Genomic DNA, 14621 nt, shown 5'->3' with positions numbered 1-14621 from the left:
GTGCGTCTGATGGTTCACTCGCATGCCAACAACGTTCCAAGCCAGTGCAGTCACAGTCTGTTTGGTTGAGTTTATAAATGGGGTCTCATGAAACATGAATAAATTACACAATTGCTGTCTGTAGTCTACAAAGTCAGTCGTCTGCGGTGATTAAAATATTAGCTTTCAATCCAGTCACAAATTTAAATCCACAAGTTGAAAACAGGGTAACACTCGGGCGCTCATACATATTATGGTGTCCGAGCAACACTGGCGTTCAATTCAGCGCCCGTTAGAGCAGCTGCAAGCGCCGAGACAGCTGCTGCACCCACTGACACTGCTCGGAGCGCCACTTGTTCACGAGGTCTCGTTTGTTGCCGTCGATGACGAAGACGGCCTCGGCGGTGCCGAAGGCTGACCACGGAGCCTCACTGCGAAATTTAAGCACCAATGCATATTACTTTACTGGTCCGCAGTCTACCGAATTCATATGCACAGTACCTAACATCGCTTTCAGACAAGCATTATGTGCTATTAACGAGAAATATGTGAAAATTTGAGCGCGTTTATTTACTTCATCCCCTACTTCCCAAAAAAAATTGTCAGTGGCTTAAGTTAGATAGCCCTGGAATTGAGCGAAAAGCAAGCACGCTTGCTAAGCGTCTGAGGCTCGTGCCCTACACGCTCGTGAGGCTCGTGCGCTACACGCTCGTGACAGCCGTTGTATGTATATATATATATATATATATATATATATATATATATATATATATATATATATATATATATATATATATATATATATATATATATATATATATATATATATATATATATCCGCACGACCACGTGGGTATGACGTGGTATCACATGATCTTACGACAACCCCACCGGATGTCATCACGTGGCTTCACATCACCCAATCGGATGTTCTTAAGATCAAAGGTCAACCCAAAAGTTACCCAATGTCAAAGGTCAACTAAACGTCATGGGTCAAAGATCAGGAGTCAAGGGTTCGACACCATAACTGTACCGCATATATTCATACACGGCTATCCTTGGTTGGGCTGAAGGTCGTTCAAGGTCGTTGTGCTGCCTATTCGAAGACCGCTTTACCTAGCGTAAGATTTTCGCTTCAAAAAAAAAAAACGAGCATACTTTCAGGCTTGATGAATAGCAGCCGTAGTCTTCATAACGGCACATATATTCCCAAGTAATGATTTTTTTCATCTCCGAAGCTGTTTCCGCAATGAAAACATCTTTGAACAAAACATACCACTAGGTGAAAAAAGAAAAAACTTTACAGCAGCAGACAGCACCAGACAGTACTTCCTTGGCGCACCGTTGAGCTTCGCGACGTCCATCTTTTTGAAAAGCAATCGTTTTTTCCAAGCACGAAATGGCCATACCATTCTGTAAATCAGATATATGAAATGTAGCCGGCGTCACTGAATTCTTGAAGACAGCTCCAGGCGCATCGAAAAAATGTTTGAAAATTTGCCGTCACAAACTTGGACGTGGTGCCTCAAGGAATTGCTGCGGTACATAGCGCAGTAGGAAATAATGATCGCTCTTCTTTAAGCCAGCAGCATGGAAACAGTTTCGGAGGACTTTCTTCCCTCCATTGTTCAGTTATGTTCACTTGTTTCACAGCGCCGACCATGTTCCTATTCTATCTCAGTTCGGTGGGCCGAGCACACAGTACAAGACCGTGTCATGTCCAGGTGTGCGGTTTTCGTACTTTGTTTACTTTGCTGTCACTCGCAGCAATAGACATCGAAAGAAAAAAGCTCAGTGTAGACAACAACGAGCTGGTCGAATAAAAAAAACGAAAATTCGCTTGAATGAACGCGAGAGGCCTCTCTCAAGCACCTGGAGATATCCAACGCAGGTGAAACACCTTAATGAATTGGGGACAAAGACTTCGCCCTCATGCGCATTTTCAAATGAGTTATTTCGCGCTTTCTCTGCTAATGTCACCAACCACGTCGCCCCCTGGGAAAATATTTGTGGCCTTCAAGTGAGGTCAGTTACGTCACTTTAATATCCCGATCTCCTTCTTTCCCCCGAAAGGCAGTTGTTGTTATAGAGGACCATGGTCGTCTATACGAGTGGAAGCATGCATTCCCTGTCGAGAATAAAAAGCGCCCATAAATCGACGGGACTGCCCTCTGGTGGCTATTCGTGAATGCTTCCGGTGCTGCAGAGGTGTAGAGATTGGGAACGCCTGTTCTTACCGCTCTACGCCACTTCTGATTGCGAGGCCTTCTTCACAATGCGTACAAAGACAAAAAACAGTTTACGTTCCGGTAGTATTCGTTATGACCTAATGTTGTAGAAGAATACGCTTTCAGGTGTGCAAGGAAGTTTTTACAACACGGAAGTTAAACCATGGAAAAGCTGCATTTTCTTACTAGAAGTAACAACCTGAAAATTATGCATGCACTTTTCGGGTTGTGCAGTGAAGTGCACAGGCAACTACCTACATCATGGAAATGAGCGAAAATAAATGGTTTCCTAATCAATCCGTGATCCCCAATTGCCAGCCCGAAGTGGCCGCCTGGTGACAGCTGTTTCGTGGTCTTTTTTTTTAAGCCTGTGTTCCTAAGAATTACACGTTCACTTTTGAATGCCAGGCTTGAATATAGTTTGTTACACAATCTAATTCAGAGTTCGCCATTGGAATCTTTAGTACTGAACTATGTGTGTTTTTTGCGTTGTACAACCCTGCTTCTCTCAGTGGTGGGCTCCTTCGAAATGTGCAGCTGACATGCATTCGTATACTCCTTTGTTAGCCTTTTCAACTTTCGACGGGAGAAAGTTTATTTAACGAAGTGTTTTTGTTCCCAGAACTCGCTGATTGTGAAAAGCACCAATTCAGCTGCGGCCGTTTCCAACCACGCGTGCCGTTTGCGTTCAGTCGAACAATGAGCAGCGAGCGCAAAAGGCACGCGCTAGAGAAGCAGCACTACAACTCTTAGAAAAAATTATTTAGGCAGTCCATTGACTGTCTCTAGACTTCTGTCTCTAAATTCTATAGACTTTCTATAGACAAACCCTAGAGAACAGTCTATGGGCAATACAAATCCTATAGGCAGCCTATAGACAATCTATAGATTTATGGCCATACACGTTTAGTAGACTTTTGTTGATAGACAGCCTATAGACTATGAATCGACAAATAAATATCTATAGGAAGCAATAAAGTATATAAGAAGTCTATAGACTCTCTATGCACACTATTTTGTAAAGGCAGGCACGTGCCGGGACAGCGAGCGCACGCCGTAACAAGCCTGGGACATGCAGCTGACGAATATAATGCCTAAAACGGAAGATATCTCATGACGTAGACAAAAAACTATTTTAAACGATAGTGTGAAGAGCAGGCAGCTTGCGTGTTTCAGCGCCTCAATAGCATGGCAGCACTATACAGGGATAGGTGCATGCACCGCAGTGCGTGTCACTCTGCATGGCGATCATTTAGAATTTCTTAATTTCAAACAGGACATTTGTTTTCCAACTTTGATGCGAGAGCGCAAGTTCCTTTCGTGGCACAGAAGGAAAACTCACCCAGTCTTGGCGAAGGCGATGATCTCACTGTAGTTCATTGTCGGCGCGAAGGATTCGTTGCCCGCGTTGGCGTACACGAAGACCTCGCCTTTGTTGGCAGTGGTCGCTATGGCCATGTCCACCAACGGGCAGTAGTAAATGGCGTCAGCGAGGAAATCGCCGAAACCATCGAGACCCGGCCGACTAAGAACACCCTTGGCGTTCTCTGGAAGCTCCTCGTAGATCTCTGGCTCCCTCCGCATTGCGAAGAAGTGCGTGAGGTGGCCGACCACTGTCTTGGGATCCGCTTCACTGGCGACGCCTTCGGACTCAGTTACCACGCCTTTCAAGAACTTTCGGCCGTCCTCCTTGCTATATCCACATAGGACGCTCACGCCTTTCATCGGTCTCATTGGAAACGCGCTCCACGGAGTGACAGCGGCTTGCGACGGTGGTCCGTACGTGACGTTCTCGTCCAGGCTTGGAACGAAGCGAAGTGGCTTCATGTGTAGGCTAGCGAGCAGCAGACCGAGGGCGTTCGTGTTCCTGAGGCACACCAACAGAGCTGTCAGGTTCAACGTGAAGCCGGAGCATTCGTTTAGATTGCTCGCCAGGGCTCGCATGTTGTCCACGCTGGTACGAGGCATCAGGGAGCCGGCCACCATGCCATGCAAGATGAGTCGCTTGAAGAATCCCTTCATTCCGAACTCCGGGGACAGCAGGTCCAGCGACAGCAGCACGCCACCGGACCCGAGTCCCAAAGCGACCATGGCATTCCGGTCCCCGTAGAAGGCAGCGATGTTGGCTTGAATCCACGTCAGAGCCGCTATGATGTCCCTGAAGCCCACGTTGGCTGGAACGTTCTCTGAGGGTGCTGCTCGCAGAAAGCCGAAGACGCCAAGCCTGAAGTTGATCGCCACGACCACCACGTCGAGAGAGGCTATTTCTTCCCACGCACCCTCGTGGTCGCTCGCGTGTCCCTTCTGGAACCAGTCGGAGGACACGACCACCACGACCGTCTTCAAGGCTTCCTCCGACTGGCATATGAAGGGCGTCCAGATGGAAAGCGTCAGGCAATCCTCGGATATATTTACTGACGGCTTGACCAAGGGCTGGAAGCAGTGCGGCCCGTGCTGGTGGGCGCTGAACGACCCCTTTTGCGCGTGGAATGAATCGCGACAAAAAGTTTCAGCGAAGGGTGGCGGCGACAATGGGTTCCATGATTAAATTGCGAAAAGCAAAATAACTCTCTACCATGTAGTCGCTAGAGCGCAAGATCATAACCTAGAAAATAGCTGTGAGATTGAGGGTTACATATGAACGCAAAACAAGGGACGTCAGCCAATACAGTAAACTTGATGCTCATACAGATGCTCACAGAAGTTCTCAGAACACGGCTATCTTCTGTATGGCTTGATCATGCATGAGCAAAGTCGGAGCTTGACGTTCAAGGTTGCACTGAGCAGGTTTCACAGGGAAGCGCTGAAAGTAGCATTGAGTTCCTGGCTGTAAGCTTAGACTCAAAGAAATTAGGCATTTTCGTGGATTTCCTGTTGTCAAAACTTCTATGATCACCTGTACGTGACCCAGGGATGTATTTTTTTGAGTGACTAAAAGCATTCGTCAGCTTAGAAAATTCAATAGGTTTTAAGATATAGGTGGTTGAAATTAAAGCAGCGCTAGATGAAAAGGGACACGGGTGGGCGCTTGGAAAATCGTTCACAACATTTATTTCAGTGATATATTTTACTTCGTGCCGTTGATCATACGCTCAGTCAATACTCTTTCGTCGACTGTCATCACTTGGTAGTGATCAGCCCTGACACCACAAGTGGCCGCTACTAGTAAATGAAGGGCCAAAAGAAGAAAATGGTAAATACATATTTTCAAAAGATGCACCTGTGACGTGAGCAGAATAAAGTAACGCGGACGCGTCTCTTTCGTGCATGCGATTTAAACTCCCTCAGTTAGTAAAAAAAAGTTCAGAGACTTATTTGCATAATCGAGGTGCTTTTTCCAAAAGAGGAGATCAAACCAGTATCACCTATCTGCGGGACAATGCAGAACTAAAAATCTGTTCTTAGCTGTACCTGAACATTTCCCATGAATGCAGTTTACTACATGTCACTCTCCTCATGCCCTCCCCCCTCTGACAATTTTTTTTATAACGGGGGGGGGGGGGGGGGGTCGAGTACTTTTTTTCAACTGCCTTTGTTTACTCCAATTTACTTGGTGTCGTAATTTAAAACCAAGCACTACATGGCAGAATCTCTTGTTTTGGAAGCCAGTCGACCAGCTTTTTATTCCTTTCTGTGTCTGGTATTTAAATCGCAAAAAAATCCGCCTGCGTAATATTTCAGAAGAAATCAATGTTTGATTTACGGCACGGTTAATAAGTTCTTTCTCATACCACAAAACTTTCAAGGTGCTGTATTCTGATCGAATTTTCCAGACTGCGGCATTCATCCCAAAGTAACAGTAAAGACGTTGTCTGTTTAGCCTCCCACTTCATTTAGCACAGTAAGGCAGACCTTTTCTAGGTGTATCGTCACACGAGTCAACAGTCCTGCAACACTGACTAGGAGCACATATCTTGGGCTGCGTTGTTAAGAACTGACACACACGACAACCTGCTAACTTTTATATTCTCCGCCAATACAAGAGTAATATCCGGGCATCAACATTGTGCATGCAGCAAAAGTGAGATACAGGTAGCATCTCCCGAACACTCTCAGCCAGAAACGACTACAAGTTGATTCCTTTATGCGCTCAGTTGCGTTGCCGCAACCCTGATGCTTTCAAAGAGCAACTTTTGCTCGCTTAGACAGTTTCTGCAAAGCGTTCGTCATCCAAGCAACAATCATTCGATGTAGGGTGTAAGCGGCGCAGTTAGTCTTTTTTTCCGCATTTTTGATTTAGCGTGTACATCATCTCAAAGGTCACGCAATAAAGTGCCCTCCTTTTAAACTTCGCTTAAAGGCAACTGAACAGATTTAAGAATCAGACAAACATCAATGGATCTTCTATGTTAAGCATTGAGTTAAGCAAGGAAGAGCCATGGAAGCGGTGCGAATCTTAGCGGTTACGTGGATGACATCATCACCTGGCTTCTCCAGGGAGCGTGGTCCTGTGCAGAGAAGCCTAATCTAGCCATGGATTTTAACTGCGATTACGTCGTGATTTCAACCGCACGCAGAAAAACAACTTGGTGTAGTTTACCGTCCCTTTTCATACATTCGAACCCTTGAAGCTCGTCCAAATTCTGAAAAAGGCACTTCACCGTAACATCAATATTTCACTGGTAACTCCCAGACAAGAACTAGAGCGGGATGTACATTCTGTGCTGCACGCTTTATTTACTGGGCAGCGACGCATTGTAAGAAATTGGAAAAGCAACTTACAGGCATGTCAAACGGTTCGGAGTAATTGAAACGACGGCTGCCGCTAGTCGACGTGCCGTACGGGATGCCGAAAAAGTGCCGCACCGTTTTCTTGCCCGAACCGCGTTTCGCGGAGCGACCCTTTGTGCCAACAATCTCGGCACCGCTGATCCACACGCTCAGCTGTTGGGGAGGAGCGCACGCGAAAGTGGTGGGTGCAGAGCTGCTGCCTTCGGGTATCACGCTTCCGCTGGACGACTTGCTTTCAGGGGTCTTGGGTCGGGGCCACATGAATATCATGGCCAGCACGGTGATCACCACGACGAGCATCATGGAGACACCGACGGTTACCAAGTGAGTCCTGCGTGCAAGTACAGTACAACTCGCTCGTGTAAGGCAGTGTCCTTTGGAAGGCCTATTCGTCATGAAACCTGGTCAAATCATGCTGACGCTGTGTGGCAGGGTAGCCAACACGAAGCAAAGACCGTGTTAGAGAGCGGTATTTGCGAACTGTCCTCGCAGTGTAACAAGGAAGACTACGCAGGTTATGGCATGTTGCCGTTCGTAGGCAGCGGCAAAGAACTACTGGACAGTGTTGAGGACACACGCGAAAGCAGAAATGAAAGCCACTTCGTGCTCCTGAAAAAATTTTTTTTTCGTTTTGACGAAGTTCGCAGTGGAATCGTGTAATTATATGGCGCTCACCCTGTGGGGCCGCGGTAAGTCGGCGCAGCCTGCTCCTGCGACGCGACTGGCCCCTCACGCTCAGGTGTGCCCCCGCGAGGCGTCGGCACCCGTCGTTCCGGACGTCGCGGCCCTGCGGAAGAGCTGCTCAACGCTGCGAAGCCGGTCTTCTTGTGGTCTTCGTCATCCGCCGGTCCAGTGTCGAATTTCAACTGCGACGCGATGGCGCAGCGTGGTACATTCAGAAGCAAGTTGAAGAGCACCATCGCCCGGCTACTTTGGAGGTGTATTGACACTGGCTCGGGCTAGTTCATCAGCCAATCAGTGCAGTCTAAAATAAGCACAAAAATATTGTCTCCGATATTATACACCAACCTAGCAACTTAAAGCATCTCAACGGGTGCAGTTATAACATGTCGATGCACAATCTTTTCGGTAATGTACCAAGAGACGCTAAGAAAAATGACTCCGCCACCTAAGCTCACAGGCTAGTAGCCCTCCAAATGCACAAAGAGCCATAAAATACTTAAGCGAGTTAAATGCACAAAAAAAAGACACGGACGACAAGAACACAAAGAAGGGCGCATCTCATCCCGTCCGTGTCTTCTTTTGAGCGTTTCCCTTGCTTATGTACGACCGACTAGCCCAACAACTTGCGCTCTTAAGCCATAAAATCGCCGTCTTAGAGACATGAGCTGTGGCAAAAAAAGGTCCCAGAGACAAAGGTTCCACCAGGAAATGCGGCATAGCTCTAATAGAAGTGGCGATTCCTGTTCAAAGGGGACCTTGATGCCTATATAACTCTCTTGGGGTGTTTTGCGACTGTCATTTTTTCCTCGGCAGCATTGTGAAACAGGCTTTTCGTGACCATCTTTGCTTGAGAAGGTCAGTTTGGCGAGGACTGAAGGCCGAAATCCTTTCTGACTAAAGAAGGTAAGCTTATGATCGAAGGAGGTGATGAATTTTGTTCTATAGATTGTTTGCTGAATCCCTCTAATCTAATGTAGGAACAATGTGCGAAAATTAAGGCACATTACAGTATTGTGCACATCTGATATGCCTATAATCAGGCGAAAAAAATTGTTTGCGAAGCAAACCGTTACGTCTTCTCACAAATTACCCAGTAGGAAAATGGCTGTGGTACATATAGCTCTGGTTAAACCTGGTGTGACGCGAAAGCTACAGCTGGCCGAGGAACTCGCTCAGTCGAATTGCAAAGCCAGTCCTTCGCCGCCGTCTTTCGCTGGGCATTCCTTCTTCATCTTCGTCCCTGGGCGTGGGTTCACTCTCTCCCCTCTCCTCCTCTCCACTGCTCCCCACTCGGTTTCACCGGTGCGCCGCGCCGCCGGCAGCTGCCACGGTAGCCACGGCGCCGCCACGCTGAAGGCTAGAAATTCTAGCGTAATGTAGGCACGAGGCGCGCACACCAGCTTCGTGCTCTGAAGTCACTTCGCGCATGCGCACAATTTCGCGCAGCGGCGAAGCGCGCGGCGCTCATACCAGCTGCGGGCTATGACGTCACTCCGCGCATGCGCACAACTGGCGGAGCGGTGGTGCCATGGCTCAGCGCGCAGCCACGCTGACCTCGCGAAGTGGCTGGCGTAGTGTACCTATCGCTACAAAAACGAGCTCACCTTAACTGCCGGTTCATGATCGGTGGGTGTGGCAAGTGTCTTGGTGCTGGTCCTGCTTGTCGAAGATGGAGACGTGGCCTGTTTGCCAGCCTCCGCGCTGTCCTTTGCAAAGTTGCAGCTGCGGACGGACTTCCTAATAACAGGGAGGCAGTGGCGGCTCTTCTTAGTGCAGCCGCACACTCCCTGCAACCCTGCTTAACACACCGCCAGTTACAAATGGCTGCCAACTAGAAGAAAAGACATTTTCATCTCCTCTTAATTCCAAAATATGGGGCGCGGAATAGCGCACTATTGTTATGCATGACTTTCCTCCATTTTCTCGCGATGGCTCAGTAGCTGTAAACGTCTTCACAAACAACTGAGTGGGCAAATTGCAGTTTTAAGTGACTGTTCTAATAATCCTCACGAGTAAGCTTTACAAACGGCGCTATCTTCTTCATGTAATGTCTTACACGAGACCCTTGAGGAATCAAATAAAGAAAAGCGGCTCTTACTAAACCACATATCCAAACAATCGCGTAATAGCACTTCTGTTCCTAAACGTATAACTGACAGGCTTCAGTGATGCAAATAATACATGATTACGGAACATCTGCGGCGCAATAATGCTGATGGCACTTTGCCAAAGGCGAATTGCTCGCGTAATGCTACATACAACGTTGCTGGAGTACGATGGTTGAAGCAGAAACCTCCTTTTGTACAAAACACTTTAATCACACAAGCTTTGCCCTGCAATAGGGTCGATGTGTTAGTTTGGTACTCTGATTAGAGCAAAACTCAGAGATTAGCAGATTGCCACATCTCCCTAATTTCGAGGAACTACCCAGTGCTCCTAAAACCACTGTTTTCATGACTAGCAAATGTCTAGAATGCATTGCAAACAGGTAATTGGTCAGCTCATATTGGTGTCACGTTCGTCTGTTAACCTCCAGAAACTAGACCTTTTTCAAGACCGCAGTTTTATCAGGATTTTAATCTTAACTACTTTCACTTCCTCTAACGTAGGTCAAGATTTAGGAACCGTGGCCTCGACATTCATGATGCAGAGCGCCAGCAAAGCGACAGGCCGGTGCCTTGATCTTTTCGCGCAGTGTGAATGTTCTTTGCTTACATCCACCAAAGGCAACAATCACAACGAACTCGTTACATTAACACAACACAAATTGGTCTTTAGTTCATTTTATATTCTTCTGCATGTGCACGATGGCCGACCAGGCATTTTCATTATCATTAACTCTGCCTTTCCTTTCCACTTTCAGTTTATAACTGGCGAGATCAAAGAGGTGCGCCCTTGGTGTAGTCATCATCATCATCAGCCTGACTACACCCACTGCGGGGCAAAGGCCTCTCCCCTGTATCTCCAATTTACCCTGTCCTTCGGAGTAATACTGCGCCCTTTTAACCGCTGAGGGCCGGTGTAGCCGCCCCCCTTCCCCGTACCTGGAACCTGTCGTGCGGTTTTCCAGTTGAGTGCCTGGTGTTTCGGTGGCCTGCTTCGCGAGCGCAGCGGGAGAGCCACTCATGCGGGACACAGGGACCGTGGGGGCCTGGTGTTCTTCGGTGCCTTCGACGGGCAGCGGCCTGGGGGCGATGATGCGACGCCCAAGTTTGCTGTCGGACGGAATCCGCCGCACCTCAGGCCGATGACCGGACACCGACTGCCGCTTGGACGCGGGCTGCCCTTGGGCAGTGCCTTTCTTCGGGCGGGCATGGGAACGGCGCCGATTCTGCATGGCTAATGGCTGGCCGGGAGCGCTGTAGGACCTGCTAGCTCTTTCTTCTTGTTCTTCTTCTTCTCCTCAAGTAATATGCTAGCTCTTTCGGAGGTCTTCTTCTTCTTCTGCTCGCGCTATGGCGCGCGTTGATTGCTCTCACGCGACGCGTGCATCGCACCACGTGCGGCGGGTGGGAAACTTCTGATAATGATGATTATGGCTTCGGATACAGTAGTCGAGTTTAACGTCACTAAGCAGCATGGTTGCTTTAACAGGCTTTTTGTTCTATATTACTCGTTCAGTGTCATCATCATGACACAATTAAATGCGTTCATATCACGTTTTGTCATCAGATGTATTAATATTATGTGCATATATGTCCATTCGGTTTTCAAAATAAAGAAATTTTAACGCGATAGCATTAAGGAACTTGCGTCGCTGAAAATCTGGCATCGCCGTCGTTGGTGGCGTTGACCATAAGCGAAAAATCCATAAGAAATCCCCAGAGAACTAGGTTATAGGAGGCAGATGGGCCACCTAGGTCACGTGGTCTTTGCGGCGTCGTCATAACCTGCCCACCGAAATGTGAGAAAACTGCCCACCGTGGCAGGTGCCAGTTAAATTAATGATTTTTCGCTAGAGGTTGCTCTGGGAGAGTTCCTTGGGTCGCACAAGAGCCATCGGTGGCAGCATCTGGTATCGCCGGGCAGTGGCGCCTCCCTTAACCGCTGCACCAATGCGCAAGGAGTGGTTAGACTACAGGGAGATTAATGTTGACAATGATCAATTCTATATACAAGCGCTCTCGCGTCATAGCCTTAAGGCTCAAGTGTCCCCTGCAATTTTATTTCTGATACGAGTGGCTCCAGTCGGAATGTCACGATCATAACGAGGTGGCTTTTCTGCGGAAAATGCACCGAAATTCGTTTTGGAGGATCATGGCACGTAGTTCAGTATCCAGAGCCGTAGCGTATGTGCTATGAAACGTCAGCGCGTGGCCAAACAGGATTCTGAATCTTGAAACGCAATATGGTGTCATGATCATTCGGAATACAATGCCTCCAACCACCCTCAAAATAAGCAAAAGAAGTATTTATGAAACAAACTATAGTCATTAAAGATGTGAAATCTGTACACTTAATGGGTCTGTATACGCTCCCAACAGCGCTGCCCGAAGCAGAAGTCTCTTCTGTTCGGTGGTTCCTTTCGGTATTGAAACTCGCTGCAAACATAAAGGCTATGCTTTGAGACAGACATCATCGCCGGGGCCAAAGTAACAAGAAGTGTCGTGAAATGAGCAAGCCAGCTGAGCACTTTATTCAGCTGTAGTATGGATCATCATACATGCCACTGTAAGCAATGCTGTTCTTGCTGATCACTACGGAGTGCCACGACATTTATCGCATCAGGTTTACTGAAAGCGCAGCATGTTTGTGTAGAATTTTTTTCTCAAAACAACGCGCACCTATTCCACTCAAACACAAAAGGAAGTAAATAAATAACATAAATCATCCTTGCTGTTATCTTCTTAGCTCCCCTGAGAGACAAAAAGTAAATAAAACACATAAATCATCCTTGCTGTTATCTTCTTAGCTCCCCTGAGAGACAAAACGTCGCTCAATTGCAGGCGAATTCGACAACTGCTGCGCTAATATTACGGCCAGAATGCAACGTGCAACACAGGAAGCTGACTTTACGAGTGCTGCCCGATTAGACTTGCCTGGAGTCGATACTGAGTATCTACCCCAACACGCTGTCAAGTACTCCCACACCAAGGGTTGAGAACGCTTACAAACCTAAATATCGTAAGCATGGAAGCTTGATGCTTTTCATTCTGTTTATCGTCCTGGTTGGCGATTCTCGGGTGTCCGCGATCACATTTCGCACTAATCATAACCGATATTTCGACAGAAATAAACGCACCAGTAACGATTAGTAACGCTCCGCAGATGATAACACCTGTATAACGTGCGCTATGAGCCATGTGTAATCTTGATCCATTATTCAGTGGCGCATCGCAGGTCGAACGTCTGTCTTTTAAATGAACTATGTGCGACCCACAACTGGCCTAAATCGGGCGTCTGCAGCGTCAAGGTGAAGCGCGAGAGACGTTGTTTTTGGTTCATCGCTTGCAGCGCTCGACAATCCCACCACGTTACGCTTTCCGGCGGCGCTTTTGTGTGTCAGGCACGGTGCGTCCAGGATAGAATCCTCTGGACTGCGTAAGGACATCGTCTTGTCCGTTCTGAATATAAGCGCCAGCATCTTCCGAACCGCTTCAGGAAATATTGCCGTGACGACGACCGCAACTGCTGCCAGAAGAAGCAGGGTGATCAAGAGGACTTGACTGCAGGTCCAGGGAGTAGCCGTAGGCTTCGTTCCTCCTTTCGACGAGTCTTGTCCTGTGCTGGTCCGCGACGCGAGTGATCCTGACTTCAATGTATCGACAGTGGCACCAACAGGTTGGTTCCCATCGCCATTGCTCTTGACTGTGCCGCCGCTTTTGTAGCTTGTTCCAGACATTTGGCCCTTGTCAAAATCGTCTCTTGGCTGGGACGCAGACTTGTCTTGAGCCTTACTGTCGCCGCTCTTGATGGACCCTTTGTCGCTGGTTTTGTCGCTTGCCTTGTCTTGCTGGGTCTTGTCAAGAACTCTGTCTGGCTGCCGTCGCTTTTCAACCCCTGCGTCAATGTTCTTGTCAGAAGGCTTATCCTGATCCTTATCTGATGGTTTCGCCTTCGACTTCCTTTTAATTCTTGGCCCACCTTTGACAGCTTTGACAAGCGGCTTGCCACTCGGTATGGTGGACTTTCCCAATACCTTGGTCAAAATGTTTAGGTTCACTTTTTCGGGCGCCGTAGCGCCTGCCCGGGCTGCGGAGTTTGTAGGACCTCTTGCTGAAGAACCACTGGATGCTCTCTTCGAAGATGCGGCCTCTTTGTCTGGGAGTTTTTCGGGAGGTTTGTCTGGAAAACTTCCGGGCGCTTTGGTGGATACATTAGCCAGTGCGGCTAATGTCCGAGATAGGCCAGAGGAGTTTTCTTCGGGAGCTCCGTAGGAATACTTTTTTGAGCCTCTCTCCTCCGATTGCACATTCTCTCCAGGCGTTTTCGTGGATGCCTGCGACCCACTCCTGCCTTTCGCGGCAGCTATGTCTTTGCAGCCCGAACTGACCGAAGACTTCTTGGTGTTTCTCAGCTCCTTGAGAAGCGAAGAACGCATGGTGGGAGTAAGCGCTTGTCTCAGGCTGCTGGTCGTCAGCTCCTCGCGGTTGTGCACCAGTAAGCACACGTCATTAGGGCATTTCTTTCCCACCTCGTGGACGCACGTGTGTTGCTTCGTTTCCAGCGGCGGCTGAGAGCCCTCATTTGTGTCGACCTTTGTGCTCCTTTCGGAATGGGAACTGCGTGCAGATCGAGATTTTTCCGTCGCCGCGTTAGGGAAAGGTCCGGCCTCCCGTGTGTTATAGACGGTTCCCTGGCCTTTCCAGGGGGTGCGATTCAGAATGGGTACTTGCGGCAGCGGCAGTGACAAACGGGGTCCTTTCTTCTCTCCTTTTGACACTTTGGACTTCGCGACGGCCTTGCGAACGACAAATCGTGGCTCACGATTTGGGACGTCCTCGCTGTCGACATCAGGCGCCTTAGACGTCTTCGGCTGTGACGACCAGTACATCCTGC

At 48.3% G+C, this 14621-nt stretch overlaps 1 protein-coding gene across 1 annotated transcript; it reads right to left on the bottom strand.

Moving 5' to 3' along the window:
* Nucleotides 1-271: 271 nt before the first annotated feature.
* LOC144119576 (acetylcholinesterase-like) lies at nt 272-10959 on the bottom strand. Its single transcript, XM_077652155.1, has 6 exons — nt 10667-10959; nt 9227-9359; nt 7614-7804; nt 6930-7269; nt 3550-4682; nt 272-410 (listed from the first exon to the last, which is right to left on the bottom strand). The coding sequence occupies exons 1-6, from the start codon at nt 10957-10959 to the stop codon at nt 272-274; spliced, it is 2229 nt and encodes a 742-aa protein (XP_077508281.1).
* Between the last annotated feature and the right edge of the window lie 3662 nt (nt 10960-14621).

Source organism: Amblyomma americanum, chromosome 2 (genome assembly GCF_052857255.1).
Source record: "Amblyomma americanum isolate KBUSLIRL-KWMA chromosome 2, ASM5285725v1, whole genome shotgun sequence".
NCBI classification, from domain to species: Eukaryota; Metazoa; Arthropoda; class Arachnida; order Ixodida; family Ixodidae; genus Amblyomma; species Amblyomma americanum.
This window is presented reverse-complemented; position numbering and strand designations above follow the sequence as displayed.